The 23,686-nt window shown below is 36.3% G+C and overlaps 2 protein-coding genes and 1 pseudogene across 7 annotated transcripts; all 3 read right to left on the reverse strand.

The window, feature by feature from the left end:
• Nucleotides 1-2,293: 2,293 nt before the first annotated feature.
• On the reverse strand, nt 2,294-6,584 carry RAD51C (RAS associated with diabetes protein 51C). Of its 3 annotated transcripts, XM_088101440.1 has the most exons (10): nt 6,564-6,584; nt 6,246-6,421; nt 6,032-6,133; nt 5,046-5,168; nt 4,261-4,294; nt 4,080-4,150; nt 3,630-3,856; nt 3,299-3,430; nt 2,833-2,899; nt 2,326-2,719 (listed from the first exon to the last, which is right to left on the reverse strand). In XM_088101440.1, exons 2-10 carry the CDS (start codon nt 6,355-6,357, stop codon nt 2,544-2,546), a joined length of 1,044 nt encoding a protein of 347 aa, XP_087957566.1. In that variant the 5' UTR covers nt 6,358-6,421; nt 6,564-6,584; the 3' UTR covers nt 2,326-2,543. The 3 variants fall into 3 exon arrangements, with proteins under 3 accessions (XP_087957567.1, XP_087957566.1, XP_047180052.2); XM_088101441.1 differs by lacking the exon at nt 6,564-6,584 and having other exon boundaries at nt 2,294-2,620; nt 6,246-6,502; XM_047324096.2 differs by lacking the exon at nt 6,564-6,584 and having other exon boundaries at nt 6,246-6,500.
• A 4,323-nt stretch (nt 6,585-10,907) lies between these two features.
• LOC124846760 (pentatricopeptide repeat-containing protein At2g22410, mitochondrial-like) lies at nt 10,908-23,123 on the reverse strand. Of its 4 annotated transcripts, none has more exons than XM_088101708.1 (4): nt 20,902-23,123; nt 12,101-12,265; nt 11,537-11,753; nt 10,908-11,287 (listed from the first exon to the last, which is right to left on the reverse strand). In XM_088101708.1, exons 1-2 carry the CDS (start codon nt 22,895-22,897, stop codon nt 12,213-12,215), a joined length of 2,049 nt encoding a protein of 682 aa, XP_087957834.1. In that variant the 5' UTR covers nt 22,898-23,123; the 3' UTR covers nt 10,908-11,287; nt 11,537-11,753; nt 12,101-12,212. The 4 variants fall into 4 exon arrangements, with proteins under 4 accessions (XP_087957834.1, XP_087957835.1, XP_087957836.1 ...); XM_088101709.1 differs by having other exon boundaries at nt 12,073-12,265; XM_088101710.1 differs by having other exon boundaries at nt 12,073-12,265; nt 20,860-23,123.
• LOC148191087 (uncharacterized) lies at nt 18,196-20,855 on the reverse strand (annotated as a pseudogene).
• Nucleotides 23,124-23,686: the final 563 nt, after the last annotated feature.

Consider the following 23,686-nt stretch of genomic DNA (forward strand, 5'->3'; position numbering starts at 1 on the left):
CCATAGAGAAAAAAAAGAGGTACAAATGCAAATGTTCAACATGGATTTGAATGACCAGATGGATTACATCACTAACTTACGTGAACATCATCAAGTGTCACAACCAACACCACCACCACTTCCTCATGTGGATTCATATAACTTTGGACTGACGCCATCAATGCCATTTACTCCTTTTGCACCATCTGTTGAGACCTCGTCGTCTGACAGGTCCAAAAGAAAATCTCTCATGGTTGATTATCAATTTTCATCGCTCACAACACGACTAGAAGGATTCATGGAACACCTTGGTAGAACAGATGCTCACTTTGAGAAACTTTCTACTTGTGGTGAATGACAGGTGGTGACAGTCACTTTGAGAAACTTTCTACTTTTTATTTACTATGTCAAATTGAATATATTTTTTTGTTAACAATAATTTAAATAATAATATACAAATTATTATTTAAGAAAATGCATTTCAAATTTATTCTAACAAACCCATTTTATAAACTTTTCTCGTATTTTTTCAATTTTAATTTTTCATTATTAATAATTATAATTTCATTTTAATATAATTTCCATTACTTAAATTTAAATTAATATTAAATTTCTACATAAAGGCAAATTGGTAATCATCTATTTTTATCAATTAAAACATTTTTTTTTAATTTATCACACTTATCACATCTTTCACAAACTCTCATCTAAGTTTTCATTCAAATCCCTTCATCTAAATAATACCACAATTCTCTCTCCATCTCTTGAAATCCATCCACTTACTCTCCCTTATATCCACTTCCTAATTCAAATTATTGAATGACAAAGTGATTTTTAAATAGCTTCTATTACACTTATTTTCCTTCTTTCTTTGTCTTAGATCCTTTGATCAAGTGACGATTTCAACAACTCTTATAATAGAACTTCTTCAAATGGCATGACAATGTTATCTTGTTTACTCTCTCTTTAATAACTTCCGATTATACCATATGCTTCTTATTATCTTCTCTTCCTTTTCATTCATATATCATCTTATTAACTTATAAACAAACTTTCAAAATCTAGGGACTAAATTTGTGTTTAGTGTTGCACATATTTAAGTTTCATGTCTTAAATCTTAAAAAGACAAAAAAAAAATCAAGAATGTTTTCTCTAAAAAAATTAAATAAATTATACTTTTTCTAAAAATATATCACAAACAAAAAAAATACGATGTTTTCAAGGATTAAATGTACAAAGGATTAAAATATTAAATATTATCTATATTTATATTTATACTTACCTAGACAATATAAATATTTTTCAGTAAAATCAAAATAGTAATTTCAATATCCATCATACAAATATTTCTCATGAAAATCAAAATGAAATCATTGTTAAAATAATAATGTTCATTTTGAGTTTCAATACTTTTACTATGATTTTGTTTTGTCCTTAAAAAAACGTTTTGGTTACTGGATGGATGAGAGTGACTGTATATTAGTTATCCATAATTGCTACTCTTAACCATCTAAGACATTTTAAACATACATAAACACCTAATATCTAAATTGTGATAGAAAAAAAAATAATATAAATAAGAAAACTGAATGACTGACATAACATGATAAATCACCATTAATCTTCATTTTGTAGTTAAAATTTTCAATTTTCATTTTCATATGAATAGGAGTATTTTCTTTGTACATACACGTATATTCATATACAACTGCTGATTCCAGTGGCAGCATCAAAGGATGGAACATTAACCTATTTGTAATCTTATTTTTGAGGTATAATTAAATATTGAATCCTTCATTTGTCAGTATATTTATCATCCAAATTTTACCATCCAAATTATTTTTCAGTATATTTATCATTTTTTTCAATTTTGCCTATTTTGGCATCTTTCAACTGTCATCGTTTCACAAAGTTTTCCTGAGATGTCACAAAAAGGTTAGAAAAATCATGTTTTGAAAAAAAACAAAAAAAAAAACAGCACTGAAATAATGTCATTTTATTTCTTTTAACTGTTTTCATGGCATGTCTGCATGTTATTACATATTTAATTGATCAGTAAAGTATTCAAAATTAAAACATATAAATATAATGGTAAAATAGGCAGAAAAAACCAAACTTAGATAATATATTTATAAGATGGTCATTATTGACAAGTACAATGTAATCAAACCATTTATTTAGAAGAAGCAAATTAAATGGGGTTAATTAGTCTGTAATCTGAATAGTTTTTTCATAATGAATATAATTCCAAGGAAAAACATTAAAGTAAGTACATCTCGAAAGTGAGAAAGTAGTTATGAATCTACTCATTAAATTTTAGTAAGTAAAGATCATTATGCACTTAGATTAAATCAAAGGTAGGTACCCCTTATTTGTTCACTTCAACACAAACTCAATTCAGATGAGCCTTATCTATAACACCAATCAAAACACAAAACAAGCACTGTAGGAAAGCCAAAAAGGGTGAAACATGCTGTATAATTCTTGTTGTGTCCAAAAATTTTACAAGGGGATTAGCAAAAAGGGTGAGGAAGGTTGAGTTATAGACTATCTTACTCGAAAGGTCACATCATCTTGATCCTTTTGCAGCTTGAAGTAGAATTTCGTATGCCCCTACTGGTCACAGAATATGGAGCTGATGCTGATTTAAGAGAAGGGGACTTGTCAATAAATGCATGTCGTTCATTGCCATTCCAAAATAATATTATCCTATTTGTGCATGAATGTGACCAGCTATCTCCTGTTCAGTATAGCATAAACAACAAACTTCTTCAATGATGGGACAAAAAAGATATTGGTCATTCATACAAGCTAAAAGTTCAAGTGAGATGTGCAAGATGAAACAACAGTTACCTAGTGCAAGGGTCAATTGAAATGAACCTTCAATGAACTTGGTTGTCACTTGATTCAGCATAACAACCTGCCAGAAAATCACATTTGCAGTTGGAAACTAAGGAGGATGAAAACAAGAACATAAAGAAAAACAAGGAATGGACATTAAGTCAAGCAAGGAAGCAGGGAAAATTCCATGGTACAACGCTCACTGGAACAAATCCAAATCCATAGATTCAGGCAAATAGGTGGATGATTGAATAACAGAATACCATCACTCCTATCTTACACATAATCAAGTAACTGTTCATTGTCTTATGTTTTATATTCTCTTGCTTTAGCTAAACACCCCATTTGACCTATCTACTAACTTGGTGTTTAAGTGTCACTGCAAGTTTTACACTTGATATACATAAATTGCATTGGCGTGTTTCAGCTGCTACCAATGATTAGGTTAAGAAAAAATACATCTTGCATTGATTCTTACTGCTAAACAGAACTTTTTAGCAAGCTTCATGAACTTCAAAGCCATTTCACTGAGTAATCGAGTCCTGAGAGCCATATCTTCAAAGTCTTGGCGGAAGTGGAAAGTAACACTGTCAACAATGATGATCTTTACCTGGAATTATGTATGTAAAAACAGATCACAATGGATTAGTTAAGGTGTAACAGAACAAATGGTTAAAAGCAAAAGGAAAGAAAGTGAAAGCAAGAGTATTGCCCTTGTCTACAATTGATGCAACATATGAGGTTAAGTATCATCTTCACCATGTTTATTGAAAAAAATATCTACTCAATTGATGAAATAGTACCCTTACTTCTTTATTCTCCATGACGAATTTGTCTAAGTAATTTATCAAGGCAATTTGCTCGGTGTAGCTACAAACACGAAAATAGAATATATTTTCCAAGATGTTATTAGGGTGCATTTTAACTTCACAAGCTTGCAAATCTTTGTGGAAGTGGTTGCTATATTCAGCCATGTCTTCTATGCATGCTTCAGCAATTTGAAGAACTCGTTCAACCATAAAGCTTCCTTCTGTGTCTAAGTATCCATTGGCGCAAGAAGTGTGTAAGATAAAGAGATGAGGGAAGAAAGAACTGTATTATTGATCATTGAAAAAAGGATACAAAATATATAGAGAGAGGAGAGAAATCTGTTAAATTAACAGATATAACAAACTGTATGAGATTATATACTAACAAAGTGCAATGAATGGTCTGCATCAAATGCTGAATGAATATTAGAATCTTATTAAGGCTCTTACCAATGTATATTGCCTTCCCACCTAGGCCACCGTATCCTTGAGGAATCTGAACGTTTACTGCAAGTTGAATCCTGCAAACATACATAGCACTCAATATTACAAAATAACCAAACATTTCACAATATAGGATGGAAAAGAACAATAGCAACATGATCTAGAAAATTGGAATCACAAATAATACCCAATTTGTGTTTTACCAATACCTGGAACTCCACCTAATTAAAGAAAGAAAGAATTATATTACAACCAGAAAAGGGAAGAAAGAAAGCAAACTACAAGGTATTCATGCATGCAACAGAACAAGTAATATATGAGCTAGTTTCTTAAAGATTAAAAAAAGGTTTCTGCTATAAAATAATTTGGTGATTATTTTTCAGAGAATTAGAAAATGTAGAAGTTAATTCATGTTTATTTACAACCAGAATAATCACTTTTTTTACAAAGTAACTGATTTATGAGAAGTTATTTTAACTTTTAAATAACTTCTTATGATAAAAACTTTTTTAATCAAGTCCGCTTCTGATTATTTTGGAACAAAAACTTAAGAAACTAAAAAAGGTGATTATCTTTTTTAGAAGTGATTCTTTGGTGAAAAAAGCTTAACCCTTTGTTCACTTGAATGGATTTGGGGGAGAATGATTGAGTGGATTTGAGAATATTTGAAGATAAATTTTTTGTTGTTTATTTGAGTGAATTTCGAGGTAAGTGAGAGTTAATTTGGAAGTGAGAATTAGTGTAGGATTTGATTGATGTGACAAATTAAAAAAATTTACTTCCAAATCCACTCTCACCTACCTCCAAATCCACTCAAATAAACAACAAAAAAATTTGATTTTCAAATCCTCTCAAATTCATACAATCAATCTCCCCTAAATCCATTCAAGTGAAAAAACCCTAAATAAACCAGGCCCCATATTTTCTTTGAAATCACGATTATGGACTTCATACTCTTTGACGAAGCCTAACCTATTTCAGTGACATCTTTACACTTAATTCCTCCGCCAAGGATGTTATCTAGATCCACACAAGATGTGGTAATGTAAGAAGAAAACTTCTCATCATTGAGCATATCCCAGGCAGTCTGACCACCTGCATGACACAAAAAACACAAAGGGGAAAAGGAAAACAAGAAAAAAACTTTAAGTGTTTGAGGGAATCATGCTCTGTTGAATACACTGGACTGAATTCAATTCACATAACACTAAACAAAATAATACATCAATCATAAGAGATTATCAAGTAAAACCAAAGCACTTATTGCCAAATGAATAGACTGTCTACTTGCTTTTTCATTGAGCATAGAAGATACTTGATAGCTCTTTGATTTTCCCCCCATTAAATAAGCATAGTAACAAGGGGATGTTTCCTCAAATGAGATGCTATCTAATACATAATTTTACAAACTATCTAAAGCTAAGCTATTGTGTAGGAAAACTAATTGTCTCACCACAACAATTTGTCTGTAAAACTCCTCCATCAGCACTTTTCACATGGCAGGAAGCTCCAAAAATTATTTTAATGAAAGCTTTTGCTTCTTGCTTCTAAGTCTTCCCAAATTTCATAAGCCTGATTCTTAATACACATCACATTCCACCTTGAAAAAACTTGATATCATAGATTGAAAATGCTTTTGGTATAACTACTATTCCCACTAGGAGGTCGCTATAAGAATCATACGACACTAGGACCACACATAATTTCCAACTGCACAACCGAGTAACACACATCCGTAACCTCTTCACACATTACTTCCAACACAAATTCACAACCAAATGGCGGCCAAATTGAAATCCAATGTAGTCCACATCATCACTTCACCAGTTCATATCCAAAGTCATGAGAATGAAAGAGGTAAGCAAAGATGGTTTATATGCATACATGAAAGTAAACAATTTTAATTATTACTCAAAAGAACTACTAAATAGCCTAATAGAAATTAACACAATACATACCACCAACAACAGTAGTTTGAGTCCCATTTGGTCTATCCAAAACACCAGTTTTGGCAGCAAGATTCAGAATTTCCAAGGCTTCACTATCAGAAACTTCAATATCTGTGAAAGAGAGATTGAGGGTAGGTGAAGAAAAGAGAAATATATTTTAACATAAAAGCATACCCAATTGAAAAATGAAAAATGGGTTAAGAACTGAAATTGAAAGGAAAACCTCGAGCAAGGTGGGAGGCGGAGGCACGAGCAATGGCATCGAGAGTGGTGTAACCAGCAGCCAAGAGTTTTCCTCTCTTAGAAGCTGAGATTGGAAGCATACCCACTTCCATGCTTCCCACTCTCACTCTCTACCTTCCACCATGTTCTTCTTCTTTCTTCAGATTCTCACTTTTTCTGATCACAGAAGAGTCAAAATTGACATAAATCATAGGTTCATGGTGCAGAAACACTTCAAATTGCTCAAGTGATTTGAATAAAATTTTGAAAATTAAATTGATTATTAATAGAAAACACTGAAAAAAGAAAAAAAAATTACTTCGATATTTTCTGATGTTTTATTCTTATGTTTAAAACTAAATCGGACTATACTAAATTTATATTTAATATTTCATTTTACTTTGAATAAATCTCAAGTCCAAAAGTATTTTATTCTTCAATTTGTTGTATGTATTTGAATTTTTTTAAAATTAGAATTTAAACAAATAATGAGATTTTACACTTTGAATAAGTTTTTTATATTCATTATATATTTGACTTTTTATTTACAAGTTGTTTTATACATACAAAAAATGAGTGACTGAAGGACTTCCATAGTTTAAGAAAATCACTTCTGTTTTTATTTTTATTTCTAAAAAATCGTTTTTAAAATTTAGAAAAAGTAAAGTTGTCTCAATTACCAAGAATTTAGAGTTAGTGTCGAAGTGAAATAAAATATTCCTTTTTTTCAAACATTTTTTAAAAATAAAATTATAACGAATGTTTCAAAATAAATAATATCTTTGAATATATTATGATTTATTCAAATAATGTTACTTAAATAACCTAAAATCAAAATAAGTATTTATTAAAAAAATTATTAAAAAATAGGTTTAAATTCTTGCATCGTCCTCATATTTGTTGGAAAATCTTAAGTGAGTCTTCGTTTTTTAAATTGTCTCAATTGGATTCATATATTTATAAAATTGAGTCAATTTTGCCCTGTCCTTTAAGTTTTGACAGGCGACGTTGAGAGATGTTGAGGTGTATTTTTTTAAATGGCGTGACATTGCGTATTAAATTGAAGGTTTAATCATTCAGAAAGTCTCTATTTTAGGACAGAATCTCAATTTGGTCCTTTTCTTTCTAGGTGTCTCAATTGGGTTCTATTTTTGTGAAATTCGGCCCCTGTCGTTAAATTGAGCCCAACGACGACAGTCTCTGGTTGACGAGGCACGCTGGATATTTGTATTTTTTTAGAAACAAAGAAATGAATAACACATCACCCATCTCTTCTAACACACCACCAACTTCTTCAACTCCATGGATCCCAAACCCTACGCCTACACCTACTCCCCCTGAGAATCCTCCCCCGCTTTCACCAAATGCTCCGACACCTTCTTCACCTCTGGAGATCGCTACTTCTGGATCGACCTCCACGCCGGTCCGGTTGACTACAGCCCCGCAATCTTCGATGACAGTGTCATCCCCCGCGGCAAGTTTCACCCCCTCGTCACTGTCCACGGCCGTCCCAAATCAAGAAAGGCTTGCGCCGCCGACCTCGCCTCCCGCAACTGATTTGCTTACAATGTCTTCCTCACTCCCTCCCTCCGGATACCTATTCCGTTTGAGAATTCCCTCACCGTCCAGTTCATCCACATCCACAGCGATTTCGATAGCACGGTTAGCTCCAGCCTCGATTGGAAATTGATCGAGAAGAGCTTTAGGTTTGAGACTAATAACAACAATAATGGATTGCTGTTAGGAGATCAAAGGTTGAGTTTTAAGAATTATGGAATTAGGTTTCAGAGTGTTCGATTTGCTCGTTTGCTATTGTGAGGTCGATTAATTCGTATACCTGTAGGTTTTAATTTGATAATTATACTTTGATTATGAGTATTTGGATTCGAAACGGTTGCACCAGATTTTGTTAGGGTTGTGCCTGTGTCTATTTTTGACTCGGATTATAGCATAACTAGTGCGATTGTTGTTCTTCAAAGCGTCGAGACTCATGGTGGGGGAAAGAATCTGCTGAAGTAGAAGCCACATGTGGAGTTTGTCCAGCAGTGGAACTTTTTCAAGTACAAGTTGAACAAGGTTGTGTCTGCGATGTCGCATTTGGATTTTGAGAAGGCTTTGTTTTACTTGAGGTCTTCTGATCATGATCTGTATGCCATTCATTCCATCGTTTATCATGCCTTGCAGGAAATAGAGGTCTCCCTTGGTGTCATTCATTCCTACTTTCCATTTCTTTGTTTTAAAAAAAATACAAATATTCACGTGAGACTCAGGTGCCCCGCCACGTCAATTAAAAAGTCAGTCCAACGTGCCACGTCAACCAGAGACTGACGTCGTTGAGCTCAATTTAACGGTAGGGGCCGAATTGTTGCAATTTTCACAAAAATAGGACCCAATTGAGACGCCCAGAAAGAAAAGGACCAAATTGAGATTCTACCCGAAAATAGGGACTTCCTGAATGATTAAACCTAAATTGAATTGGTTATATGTTGTAGAATGAACAATTCCACGTGGAAAAGTAATTTTTTATTGTTGATAGCCCTAACATTCAAAGGGAACCCGTGACATCCAAAGTCTTATACATCTTTGTCTTAGGAAAGAAGAGCTTGCAGAAGCACTACTCAGCTGAGGATGTCTCCTTCATCTTCGTCTTGCAAATGTACGGGTTGGGGCTTTCAACAGAGTAGTGGCAATGGTAGCAGGTTGGGTGTAAAACCCACTTACTTCTATGGTCACAATGCAGTGTTCCGCATTGCGAGAACCCCTAAAAACAAGGGCAAAAAATTCAGGGGTTGCCCTAACTTCAAGGTAAGTTTAATGGAAGCAGAAATGTTAGTTTTATTCTGGGTTTTGACGAGGGAGTGTTTTTTCTTCTTGAACAAGGTGGAAGTGAAGATTTCGTTAGCTGCAACTTCTTTCAATGGTGCAATGAAGAAGGAATTCTTGAAGTAAATGCGGTGAATGTAGAATCAAGGAGTGCAAGTGCAAGAAATGAAGAAGTGGGTGGAAGTTCCTTGAAGATGGAAGAAAGTCTGATGAAGATGGAAGAAACATATGTTGAAAAGATGAAATTAGCTTGTTTAGAGAAAAGTGTTGTTATGTTGGGAAAGTGGTTGAAGGTTTTAATGAGGATAGTCTTTGTTATATGTGTTTGTAATGTAATTGTAATATCAATGTTGATGAAACTTGGTTGATTTAGTACAAGTTTATGTATTGTAATTTGCTATTTGTAATGTTATTGTCTGTTTTATTTATAAACGTGAGTGATTACTGTTTAATACTGTCTAATTTGATTTATTTAATTATAATGCTCATTAAATATAGGAATGATCACTTGTAGTGAATAAGGTAAAGAAAGTGAAAAAGAAACATCATAAAGCAACGGTCAATAAACATCATACAGGAATGATCACCTCATCAATACGCAATGGTCAATAAACATGATAAAACATTGTCTTATAATCGAAAGAAACCCGATAACAACATTGTCTTACATTATCAAAATACACCAAAATAAACTGATAAAACATTGTTCCTTGATCATTAAACATTACATGATATTTAAAAGATTGTGTTCAAAATGAAAGTGCAAACATTTTCTACAAATTAAAGATGAGTTCATTGATCAGAAGGAAGCACAATAGATTCCTGAGTAATAGGCACATATGTTGGTGGAGGTATTGTGACTTGTGTTTCTTGAGTAGATTAATCAGTAGGCACATGTGTTGGTGGAGGTATTGTGACTTATTTTTGTTGAGTAGATCGGTGAATAGGAAGCACAACTCTTGGAGGTCTTTGTGGACAAGATCTTTTGTTGTGTCCAAGTTCTTTCAGAGAGCACATGTCTTTCTGCTCCTACCCTTTCTTAATTTAGTTACATTTTTTTGTGGACAAGATCTTTTGTTGTGTCCAAATTCTTTTGTAATGGTTTTTGAAAAAGAAAATTTAATTAAAAAAGCAACACGTGTGATATATGTGTCAACACACATATCACAATATTTGATAATGAGTTGGAACGTCGTTTGTCAGGCATGATAAATTTTAACGTTGTTGAAAAGTAGATATCAAAATCAATGTTTTTCAAAGTACAAAGAAAATGACCAAGTTACGACCAGGAACCATTTTCAATTTTATGTAAAATTTCAGAAATCAAAAACTAATTTTTTTTTATAATTATTATAGTTATTATTTTGGTTAACTGTATTGATATTATATATATTTCTAACTATTTATTTTGCATTATCAATTTTATAATGTTTTATTTAATAGTTTTACACTAATTAAATGAAATGTTAAAAGAAATCTAATAAAAAGTTTATTTTATGGTTTTATTTTAAAATAAAATCATATAATCTAGACCTGTTTAATTATGAGAGTTAATTACTTTTATTTTTGTACAGTTAAAAAACATTTTTTTTAAAATAACTGAATATATACCTGTACTTGCCAATATGAGCAGTAAAAATATATTATATCACAGGATTTTGACACAAAAAGACAAGGTTTAAATCAACACTAACAATCTGTAGTCTCCGGCCTAGAGAACAATTGTATCTTGAACAAATAAAAGAGGTACTGAAAGTAAAAAAGAAGTGGATCAAATGGAAGATAACCCAATTAAATGGAATGAAAAAGCAAAGAAAATATTACAAGAAACTACTAAGAATGACCTTGCTAAAAGTGATTTTTATTGATAGTTTAGTTTTTCACAAAGTTTCACGGTGTCAATTGATCCATATAGCTGACCTCAGCTAACAAGGTAAGAATTGGTTGCTGTATTTTTAAGCCATTCTGCGTGCCATGCCAATGCAAAACATACAACTTGTCAGGACAAAACATCCTAGTATCAGATATCATTTGCTTTCTCATTCAACACTTGTTGTCACCATTTCCATGCACAATGATGGATAATCTTCCAGCAGGTTATAGCAATCGGTAGAAGAGCATCAACCAGTGCAAAAGAATCATCACATGTTTCATAAACCTCCTGATGGGAAACTCACATGGTGAATTTGTGCAGTTCTTGGTAACTCTTAGTGTGAAAGCCTGTCATTGAACAGATAACTGCAAGTAAACCTCAATGGTTCAATCCAATAAAGCGCGGTTAAAGGTTTGGGAGGCTTAAAATGAGACATTTTTATTTACTAATAAAATAATTTATGTTAAAATGTATCACAATTTTATTTAAAATTTATTTTTCAAGCTTTTTCTTATGTAAAATTATCTATTAAATTAGTACCAAAAAATATTTTTTGAAGCCTTTTTTTTCCTGAAGACCTAAAACAAGGGTTTTACCTGCTTGAGCCTTAAGACGACCTGAACCCAATTCACAAGTAAAATGGGTCTTGTTTGGGGGCAGTAGTAGCAGCAACCAAAGATTTTGCCCACCATACCATTTTACGGTTGTCCACTTTGGCAGTAATACATGGATAACCTATATTGAATCCAGCTCCCACTTTCTTTGGTCAATTTCAAGACAGAATTTACAGTATCAGTTTTCTTCCTACTCCTCCTGAGCCAGAAACAGCAGAATAATTTAGTTGTTGATATTAATATTAAAAAAAATGTTACTAAAGAAGCAGCAGGAAAAAAAAAACTAAAAAATGAACAATGCATTGAAGCAAACATGAGTAGACATGTGAATCATGTATGGTAGCAATAATATGAAACCAAGAAGCAGAAATAGAAAGCGTCAGCAATTGGATTTGGACAAATTTTTTAAAGCAATATTTATTTTGTGTTGTTGATGCAGTATATTGATCAGATAAATTCATAAGCTTTCAAATGCAAGCATGACCACAATCCAATATACAAGAGCCATGAGTTTATACATAACATTCAGAATTTCTTTAACTTGACCTCTTCATCCCGTAGAGTCTAGAAGTAGAACCAAGTCATGAAGTCATTTAAGTTGGAGTCCAACACCGTAACTATGCAAGTATTCTCCAAAATGTACATGGCATCATTAGAATCAATGTTCTGGCCAATGATTGCCATAGTTGGTTCTGGTTCTGTGCCATATGACTGTTTTTTAGCATGGAGAATCATAAAAGTTAGTCTTAAATAATATTATAATAGAAATCATATTAGTAAATCCATCATAATCACGTTAAAGATTTGCAATGATAATAGATCACAACCAAGCCATGAGCTGCATACGAGATTTGACCAACATAAGGAGGAAACTTTAAGCAAGGACAAAAACTAGGGGGTAAACAGTAAAAAGATGTATGATGGGAGAAAGATGTTGTTAGGTTTCTTGGTATCAAGTAACCTAGATACTATCTTAGAGTCAATCATCACAACAAGTTTATGAATTCTCACAAGGGAAAAACAGTTTTATTGAATGGGAAACAGTGAAAGCAATCAACAACAGTCAAGGGAAAAACATTCCCTTACACAGGATCCTGTTTCAGAAATAAAACACTCTCGACAACCAACCCAATACACCCCAACTCCTTAAAAGACAAACAAAACATAATTGACAAAGAAACTACTGCTAACTGCTATAAAACTCCTAACTCCTCCAACCACCACTTACTAACTGTTCTTTCTATTTTTTCTGACATAAACCTTCCAAGACCTATCAATACTGCCAGGGGTCTGAACAACCTTGTCCTCAAGTGTTACGGTATAAGGTAGGGGGTAATAATAAGGTTTTGAAAGTATCTGAGAAGGAGAAAGAAGGTAGGAGGAAAGTGAGGCCGAACGGTATTGACCGTAAAGACCGAACGGTAGCCTAACGGTGGAAGGCGTTGCCAACAAATTTTGTTGATTTTGAGTGGTTATACGTTGTTCCAACAAATACCTCAAACTTCTTTGATCTATATGCACCATAGGTTTTTGCCCTAACAAATATGGTCTCCAATGTTGAATAGAAAGAACCAAAGCCATCAATTCCTTCTCATATATAGAATTGGACAGGGAAGAACCATTTAAGGCTTTACTAAAATAAGCAATAGGTCTTCTATTCTGTGATAAAATTGCCCCAATACCTTTTCCAGATGCATCACACTCCAGATGGAAAATCTGTGACAAATCAGGTAGTGCCAACAATGGTGTTGTTGTGAGAGACTTTTTAAGGGTTTGCATGGCTGCTTTACCTAGGGAAGTTCATTCAAATTGTCCCTTTCGTAAGAGATTTGTCAATGGCTTAACAATCTTCCCATAATCCTTAATAAACCGCCTATAATACCCCGATAACCCTAAGAATCCCCTTTTCTAGAAATAACATGTCCCAAATAGCTTATTTGTAGCCTGCCAAAGTCACATTTCTTCTTATTGGCATACAGTTGTTGTTGTCTCAATGTTTGGAGAACTTGCTTTAGATGGTCCCTATGTTCCTCCGATAAATTCCTATAAATTAAAATATCATCAGAAAAGACTAGTACACATCTCCTCAAAAACTGCCTCAAGACTGTGTTCATTAAATGATATCTCCGGATATGATTTTTTCTCGAATGAAATGGCAATCAACTTCAATGTGTTTGGTTCTCTCATGGAAGACAGGATTAGAGCTAATATGGAGAGCAGCTTGATTATCACATATAAGTATCATGTGAGTGACATCTCCAAATTTCAATTCACTCAACAATTGTTTAAGCCACACAAGCTCGCAAGTAGCTGATGCCATAGCTCTATATTCTGCTTCTGCACTGGACCTTGCCACAACACTTTGCTTCTTACTTTTCCAAGATATCAGGTTGCCACCAATAGAGACACAATATCCAGAAGTAGACCTCCTATCAGAAGGGGAACCAGCCCAATCAGCATCTGAATAACAAACGATTTTTGTATCGTTGTTAGGGCCATATAGCAAACCTTTCCCAGGTGATCTTTTAATATACTTCAGTATGCGAACAACTGCATCCCAATGGTCTTCACATGGGAGTTTAGAAATTGACTCACCACACTAACTGCGAAGGAAATGTCAGGACGCGTAACAGTAAGATAGTTTAATTTACCAACTAGTCTTCTGTACCGTTCAGGATCTGAGAAAGGCTCCCCCTGATTTGGTAGGAGTTTGATGTTAGGGTCCATAGGTGTCTCAACAGATTTACAGTTCATTAACCCTGTTTCCTCCAAGATGTCTAACGCATACTTCCTCTGAGATATGACAATACCATCACTGGATTGTGCTACTTCAATACCCAAAAAATACCGAAGTTTGCCAAGATCTTTGGTTTGAAAATGATGACAAAGGTGTTGTTTCATCTGAGAGATGCCAAGATAGTCGCTTCCTGTGAGAACAATATCATCGACATACACTATTAAGTAGATACATCCAGCACTCGAGTGGCGATAGAACACTGAATGATCCGCTTCACTGCGAGACATACCAAATTGTTGAACAACACAACTGAATTTACCAAACCAGGCCCGAGGAGACTGTTTTAGGCCATATAAGGATTTGCGAAGACGACATACCAATCCAGATGACTCCCCCTGAGCAACAAAGCCAGGCGGTTGCTCCATATAAATTTCTTCATGCAAATCACCATTGAGAAAAGCATTTTTGACATCAAGTTGGTAAAGAGGCCATTGTCGAAGAGCGGCCATGGCAATGAATAGGCGAACAGAGGTCATCTTTGCCACTGGAGAAAAAGTATCACCATAATCCAAACCAAAAATCTGTGTGTAGCCTTTGGCAACCAGTCGAGCTTTCAGACGATCAATTGTACCATCAGGACCAACCTTGATAGCATACACCCACCTGCAACCAACAACAGACTTTCCAGATGGTAATTGGACAAGCTCCCAAGTTCCACTTTCCTGTAAGGCACTTAATTCATCCATCATAGCTTGACGCCAACCAGGATGAGTTAAGGCATCACCCACAGATTTGGGAATTGACACAGAAGAAATGGATGAGAGACAAGTATAAAATGATGGAGATAATCTGTGGTAATTAAGAACAGTATAATGGGGGGAAGGGTTACGGGTAGAGCGTATACCTTTACGGAGGGCAATAGGCAAGTCAGACTCAGTTGCTGGAGCCGGAGGAGACACATGAGGCGGCACCGGAAGTGAGTCATGAGGTAGGCAATTACGGCGACTATAAACCTGAAGTGGTGGAGGTGAAGGATGAGCCTGTGGTGAATGAGAGTCTAAAGAAGGAGAAGACAAAAGGGGTGGAGTATCACCAGGAGGATCACAGACAAGAGGAATATCAACAGTAACAGGGAGAGGTACAGAACTAGAAGATAGATGTGAAAAGTAAAAAGAAGACTCATCAAAAGTGACATCAGCAGAGATAAAATGACGATTGAGAGATGGGGAAAAACACTTATAGCCCTTTTGTGACCGGGGAAATCCTAAGAAGACACATTTGTGAGATCTAGGAGACAACTTATCAAGACCAGGACTAAAATCATGAACAAAACATGTAGACCCAAAAACTCGAAGAGGTAATGGATGCAGAGGGTCTTGAGGAAATAAGATAGAATGAGGGATTTTGTTATCTAGGACGGAAGATGGCATGCGGTTGATAAGATAACATGCTGTGAGAACTGCATCACCCCAAAAGCGTGAGGGTACTTGACCGTGTATCAGAAGTGTACGAGTTGTTTCAATAAGGTGTCTATTCTTGCGCTCAGCCACCCCATTTTGTTGAGGGGTATAAGCACATGAGGTTTGGTGAAGAATGCCATGAGAAGCCATAAACTGTTTAAACTGTTGAGAAAGGTATTCACGGCCATTATCACTACGTAAATGTCGAATAGAAACCCCAAACTGTGTTTTTATTTCATTGAAAAAAGATTGGAAAATAGAAAACAACTCAGAACGATTCTTCATTAAAAACAACCAAGTACATCTGGAATAGTCATCAATAAAAGTAACAAAATACTGAAAACCTAAAATGGACTTAACACGACTAGGTCCCCAAATGTCAGAATGAACCAATGAAAAGGGAGACGACGCCCGTTGTGAGACACTACGAGGAAAGGAACTACGAGTATGCTTCCCTAACTGACAAGACTCACACGACAAACTTGATAATGTGGACAACCTCGGGACAAGTTGTTGTAGTTTGGCAAGACTGGATGACCGAACTGAGCATGAAGAAGGGATGGTGACTCCATGACAACGCCAACATGTGGAGAAGGGCGGAGATGATAAAGGCCATGAGACTCACATCCTGTGCCAATCATGTGTTTCGAACTCCGGTCCTGCAACCAAACAGAATCTTTAGTAAATGAAATAACACAATTAAGAGTACGAGTTAAACGACTAATGGACAATAAGTTGAAGGGAGACCCAGGGACATAAAGTACATGATCAATGGATATGGATGGAAAAATATTAACAGTACCAATACCATGAGATGAGACTCTAGACCCATCAGCCATTGTTACTGAGGGTAAATTATTCGGACATGACAAGGAAGAAAACAAGGACTTGTTACCAGTGATATGATCGTGGCGCCTGAGTCAAGGACCCAAGGTCCGAGAGGAGTGAGTTAGACCAACAAAAGGTGTACCTGTACGTGCAACAGATGCAGATGTAGTGGAACCAGAGTGCTGATGATCCTCATACCATTGAGAAATTCGTTAAGATTGCAGGTTTGTCTACGATATTAGATGAAGTAGGATGGTCTGCAGACGGTGATCGGGGAGGTGGATCAGAATTTGCCATTGCTACAGGTCGAGGAGGACGTCCATGGAGAGCATAACATCTATCAATTTGTGGCCTAACTTGCCACAATGGTCACATTTTGGACGTCCTTTACTTGGCTTGCGAGACCGACTTCGATCATCACGTTGAGCAGCCATAACAGAGGAATCATCAGTATGAGGGGATGTCTCAGTGACGGGTTTGCTCGGTATACGCAAAAGAGCAGAACAAGTAGAAGTAAAGTTGGGTATGACAGGAGAACCCAAAATCTGATCACGGACATGAGAAACATCATCAGAGAGTCCGTATAATGCCAACAACATGAAGAACTTTGATCGTTGTTCCAATTCTTCAGCAGGAGTGGAAGCAGGAGGTAATATATCATTAAAGTCATGAAGAAGGGCATGAATTTTACCCAAATAATCTGCCATGGGACCAGGATTGCGCGGACCAATAACAGTTAATAGGTCCTGACAAACACCATAAAGACGCTGAGTGTCATTGGTGTATAACAACTTCGCTTGTGCCCATACTTCTGAACATGTTTCATAGGATCGAAACATTTGTTTCAGTGAGGAGTGAATGGTGGACTTTATAACAATACATAACTGAGCATCAATTTTCATCCAGCGGGAAGTGTCATCTATGGGAGCAATAGTCACATTTTGAGTAAGATGATCTAAGTACCCCTGACTCTTCAACCAAAGTTTGATGTCGGACGCCCATGTTGCATAATTTGTGCCATCTAACTTGTCAATGGACAAGTGTACATTCACATAATTGGTATATATTGAGGGATCAGAAGATGAGCCACCAACAGAGGTGTTTGTAGACGAGGAAGACGCCATAGAGAGGGAGAAACCCTAAAAATTCAAAGTGCTCCGATTGACGCAACGACCACAGATCCGAAAGAGGGCGAGGAGGCGATCACGGCGGTGCTGATCGGCGGCGGAAAGCTCCGGCGACGCGCCGGCACGCGCGGCGGCAGCGCGGCGGCAGCGGCGAATCTTGCGGCGGCGCGTGGCGGCGCGTGGGTTCTCCGATCGCCGCGATCTTCGTGCGACGGTGGTCGCCCGGCCGAGACGATCCCGATGGTGTGGTCGCCGGTCGATTCTGGAACTCCGGCGGCGGCGACGGGCGGCGGCGGCGGCGGCGGCGCGACGGCGGCGACGGCGGCTGCGACGGCGGCGGCGGTGACGACGGCGACAGTGATAGGTGCCGGAGACCGTGGAGTTGACTGGAACTATTCCTGTGCTCTAGATACCATATGAGAAATAGAGAAGATTGGGAGAAAATATCCCTTGTGTGTTTAGCATACACATAGGCATTGAATGAAAGTGGTAGGAGCGTTAGATAATCCAAATGGCATCACCAAGAATTCATAATACCCTTGATGAGTACGGAAAGCAGTCTTTGGAATATCTTTCTCCTCCATTCTGATTTGGTGGTATCCAGCCTTCAAATCTACTTTATAGAAATAAGTAGCCTCATTTAATTCATCTAGTAACTCCTCAATAACTGGAATGAGGAACTTATCCGGAATGGTGGCCTTATTTAATGCCCTATAATCTATACAAAACCTCTAACTTCCATCTTTTTTCTTCACTAACATAACAGGGCTTGAATATGGACTGTTACTTGGCCTTATGATTCCAGAAGTTAGCATTTCAGATACTTGTTTTTCAATTTCTGTTTTAAGCAAATGGGGATAACGATAGGGCCTCACATTCACAGGATCCACACCTACTTTGACACGGATTTGATGGTTCATTGACCGGTTAGGAGGTTAGTCCCTTTGGTTCTTGGAAAATATCCTCAAAATCTTCCAAAATGTCCTCCAACTTTGTTTGCTGCTCTGGGTGCAATGTTTCACCTTCATCCACCCTCTCCTCTAATTCTGTACAGCCCATATTCCATACCAAAGAAACCACTTCAATCTCAATTTCTTTCAATAATGTCGCTGGTGTAATAACTCTTTTTGTTAGAGTTGGGTCTCCTTGAATTCTCACTTCCCTCGCATCTTGGTTAAATCTCATAGTTAAAGTCTTCCAATTAGTCTTAACTTCTTCTAAAGTAGCCAACCACGAAACTACCAAAAATAGATCTACTCCACCTAATTAAAAAAGATAGAATTTTTCCTCAATCATCAATCCCTTCAATTGCAAAAGCAAATTTGGACAACATCCAACAGTATGCTTCTTATGCCCATCTCCCAAACAAACAGTGTAGGAAGGAGTATTTTCTACTTCCAAATTCAATTCCTCCATTAACTTGGTTGAAATAAAATTGTGGCTAGCACCACTATCAATTAAAACTAACACCTTCTTCCCTTTGAGCACCCCTTGTAACTTCATAGTATTAGAAGATGTCAGCCCACCTACAGAAAAGACTGACAAATCCATATGATTCTGTTTTTTCTCCTCTTCATCTTCTTCCATGTCTTCCTCATCATCTCCCATAATGAGAACTCTAATATTTTTTTCAGGGCACTTGTGTCCCGGACTAAAAGGTCCCCCAATATGAAAGCAACGCCCCTCCTCTCTTCTTCTAATGTATTCAGGATAGGGTAGATTCCTCATTCCCATGTTTCGGCAACTCCCTATGTCATTACTCCCAACTCGGGATTCCATCATGGTTCCTCCTTCCTTCCTAAACATGTTGGCATTATTGAAACTTCCTATTTCGTTCCTTGTCCCTTTCAAAGTTTCCACCCTGGAGATCACCCCTCCACTACCATGATAACGATTTTGATAACCTCCACTTCTATTAATAGTTCTCTCCCCCCATTCTATTCTCCTTTGAAGCTTCCTCCACATCTCTCGCTATCTCCATGGCCCTCATGAGATCCTTAGGATTATGCGGTCTAATCTGACTTCTTATATTAGAATGTACACCTACAAAGAAGTATCCCATTAATTGTTCCTCCGTCAACTCAGTTGCTTGTCCCACCAACATTTCAAATTCTTGAATATATTCCTCTATTTCGCCTTTCTGCCTAATTGATGCCAACTTTTTGAATACTGAAGATCTTTCTTTTCCCCCAAATCTCCTAATAAGTGCTTGCGTCAACTCCTTCCAAGTGGGGTTATTGGTTTTTGTCTTCCAAAATTGAAACCAATGACTGGCTACTCCCTCCATACTAATAAAGGCCAATCTGATTTTCTCTCTAGATGTAACCTCCTGAACTTTGAAGAATTTTTCTGCTCTTGTTCTCCATCCCACAGGATCTCCTCCTTCAAATGTGGGAAGTTCTCTCTCCTCGTCCATCCCCACTGATTCCCTCTTCTTTCATCCTCCGATTCTTCGTCATTCTCATTCCTTTTTCCCACTCTATCTCCATTCATAGATCCTCTACTTCCTTCAGAGTCTCTTTCTAAATTTTTCCTTCTGCGCATTAATTCCTCCATCATTTCATTGATCCTTTGAAAATTGGCTCTAGATTCCTCTCTCCATTGTCCTCTCCAACATGCTTAATCTACCCTCCATGACTCTCTCTCACTGTTTTTTTGATCCGGCAGGTTGGGCTAAATTGTTAGGTTTCTTGGTATCAAGTAACCTAGATACTATCTTAGAGTCAATAATCACAACAAGTTTATGAATTCTCACAAGGGAAAAACAGTTTTATTGAATGGGAAACTGTGAAAGCAATCAACAACAGTCAAGGGAAAAGCTTTCCCTTACACAGGACAAATCCTGTTTCAGAAATAAAACACTCCACAACCAACACAATACACCCCCAACTCCTTAAAAGACAAACAAAACATAACTAACAAAGAAACTACTGCTAACTGCTATAAAACTCCTCCTAACTCCTCCAACCACCACTTACTAACTGTTCTTTCTATTTTTTCTGACATAAACCTTCCAAGACCTATCAAATGTCTTCATGGTGTTTACATATATTTTCTAAGGTAGGACACCCTTGGTAGAATGAAAAGTTGGTACAGGCTATCCAGGGAAGATTGTAATAAAATGAGCAGAAGAAATAGAGAAAACAAACTGACAAGTTTAGGAAACAAATTCATCTCCATAAGCAGGAATTTCACATTTTAACATAAGAAGCTCTAGTTGCTTTGTCAATGAAACCAGGCATTCATAAATCCATTCAAACTGTGGATGTAACACATCCTTTGCCACAAACTCGTGCACAATGCCATTGATTTCAATTGAGCTGCAACCAGGAATCTTTTCTACTCCTCTCTTCTTCATTATATTTCTTGTGTTCCTTGCCTCCTTCCACATTTTTGCCTCACTGTACATAGTAGCAAGCAAAACATAAATACCACTATCTTGAGGATCCATCTCAAGAAGTTTCAAAGCTGCCCTCTCTCCTATTAAAACATTACCATGAACACGACATGCAAAGAATAAAGCACCCCACACAGCAGCATCTGCTGCTATTGTCATATTTCTAATAAGCTCTTCTGCTTCCTCCAAATGACCAGCCCTTCCTAAAAGATCCACCATGCACGAGTAGTGTTTAAGCTGAGGAGTTATATTAAAGTTAAAGCTCATTTGGGAAAAGTATTTTCGGCCTTCTTCAACTAAACCTCCATGACAACAAGCTGATAAGACACCAAGAAAAGTGATCTCATCAGGTCTTAAGCCACTACGGATCATTTCTGAGAAATAGGATATAGCATCCCAGGCATTCCCATGAAGTGCTAAACCACAAATAATGGCTGTCCAGGTCAAACAATTCTTTTGAGGAACCTCTTGGAAAACCTGGAGAGCCTTTGCAATATTTCCACACTTAGCATACATGTCAACTAGTGCAGTGCCCAATGCAACATCGAGAGAAATACTATGCCTTTTAGTATAATGGTGAATCCATATTCCTACATCAAGTGCTCCTAGTTGTGAGCATGCAGACAAACAGTTAACCATGGTAACTTTATCAGGTTTGATTTTCTTAATTTGCATTTCATGGAACAGAGCCAGGGCCTCTTTACTATTCTTAGCTTGGACACAGCCACTGATGATTGCATTCCAAGGCACAACACTCTTTTCTGGAATTTTATACAAAAGCTCCCGAGCGACATCCAGAAAACCAAATCTAGCATACCCCAAAACCATTGTCGTCCATGAAACAATGGTCTTGTGTGCCATTTTATCAAATAGAATTCGTGCAGCCAACAGGTCTCCACACTTGACATACATGTCCATAAGTGCATTACTGAGTGGGATTGTCAACTCAATGCCATGTTCTGTGACATAAAGATGAAATTTTCTGCCGAGATTCAAATCCTGCAGTTGAGAACAAGAAGAAATAATCCCAATCATCGTAATCTCATTTGGTTTCACTTTCTCTGCCACCATTTCCTGATAGAGTTTTTTAGCCTCATTAGCTAGCCCTCTTCTAACACATCCCGTAATCATGGCATTCCATGTTACCAAGTCTCTCACACAACCATTGTTGAACACATCATACGCTGCCTCCAACTCTCCATACGAGAGTAACATAGTTATTGATGCATTGTGCACAAATATATCAAATTCAAATCCAAACTTCAATACATGTCCAAGTACTGTATAACCAACACAATTCATAGATGGGAAAGAGCAAGCCTTGAGCAAGAAAGGATGAGTATGATTATCTGGTTTCATAACACCAGATTGCAACATTCTCTTGTACAACAAAACAGCTCCTTCTAAGTCCCCACTTTCCACAAATCCCCTAATTGTCACATTCCAAGAAAATACATTTGGTTCTGGGATCCAATACAAGATCTTGGTACAATACTCAAGGGCCTGCGATTCAGATAAAGCACAGAACGTAACAAGACGACTTGCGGCAAAGTTGTCGTTAATGAAGCCAGTCAGGATCATCTGGGCCTGGATTTGCTTCAACTGAAGCAAGGACTGACACCTTTCTAAGAGAGAAAGGAGAGGGTTGTTTCGAACGAAGCTGTGGGAGGTGTTCCAATTGATGGGTTTCACATAAGGACACAAGGAACGAGTGTGTAAACAACAAAGGAGACCTAAAAGTGGGATTTTTAAAGGGTATCTGAATCTCAGTTTGTTGGCAAACAGGATAAACATGACTTGCCAATGATCCACGAAACATGACTTGCCAATGATCCACGAAACATGACTTGCCAATGATCCACGAAAGGCAATAATATAGTGTCGGGTTTCTCTTAAGTCCTATATAGAGATATAGATATAACAAGTGGGAACAAACAAAATTTTATGTGTGCATGATACTGAAGGATTGAAATGAATTAGGGTTGACAGTGAGAGAAGAAGAAGAAGAAGAAAGGGTTACCGTTACCGTTAGTGAAGAAGATCAATGTGTTGTGTTCTTTACGCAAGGTGTTTTGTTTTTCGTAATTTCAAAACTGCAAGCAAATAAAAAAAAACACATGTTTTCTTATGACCTCAATAAAATTTAAATAAGTTTTTATAACTTCCAAAATTAGTGTCTTGAAAGCTTAAGCTAAATAGTTGTAAAAGTGATTTGAATTGAATTAGATAATTTGACTGTTGTAAATTCTATTAAAGAAGTCTAAAATTGTGATAATATTAATAAATAATAGTTAAAATATTAACTATCATGTCAAACTACAAATTTCAGTCAAAATTGAATTAAAATTAAGTATAAATAAAACTAATATGCATCCCAATGAAATACTCTAATTCCATATATTTATGCAGTTTTTTAAACTAAGCATGTTTTAAAACGTTAATTCCAATGCAATTTAATTAAAAAAAACTGGTAATTTTTGTTTGAGCATTATGAAGTTTAATATTTTTCATTTGTAAATATGAGATATTGATTCCTTATTGTGTAATTTTTATTTCAAAGTTATCCTTAAATATTAACGTTTA

The sequence above is a fragment of the Vigna umbellata genome, chromosome 11 (assembly GCF_029865625.1).
Source record: "Vigna umbellata cultivar VRB3 chromosome 11, Vumbellata_1.0, whole genome shotgun sequence".
NCBI classification, from domain to species: Eukaryota; Viridiplantae; Streptophyta; class Magnoliopsida; order Fabales; family Fabaceae; genus Vigna; species Vigna umbellata.

Coding starts and splice junctions, on each gene's coding strand:
- RAD51C (XM_088101440.1), bottom strand. CDS start 6,357: ATGGAAGTGGGTATGCTTCCAATCTCAGCTTCTAAGAGAGGAAAACTC. Junction 5,169..6,031: donor TCAAACTACTGTTGTTGGTG/GTATGTATTGTG, acceptor TGTGTCATGCAG/GTGGTCAGACTGCCTGGGAT. Junction 4,151..4,260: donor ATTGGTAAAACACAAATTGG/GTATTATTTGTG, acceptor GTATGTTTGCAG/GATTCAACTTGCAGTAAACG.
- LOC124846760 (XM_088101708.1), bottom strand. CDS start 22,897: ATGTTTATCCTGTTTGCCAACAAACTGAGATTCAGATACCCTTTAAAA. Junction 12,266..20,901: donor AGAGCTTCTTATGTTAAAAT/GTGAAATTCCTG, acceptor GCTAAAAAACAG/TCATATGGCACAGAACCAGA.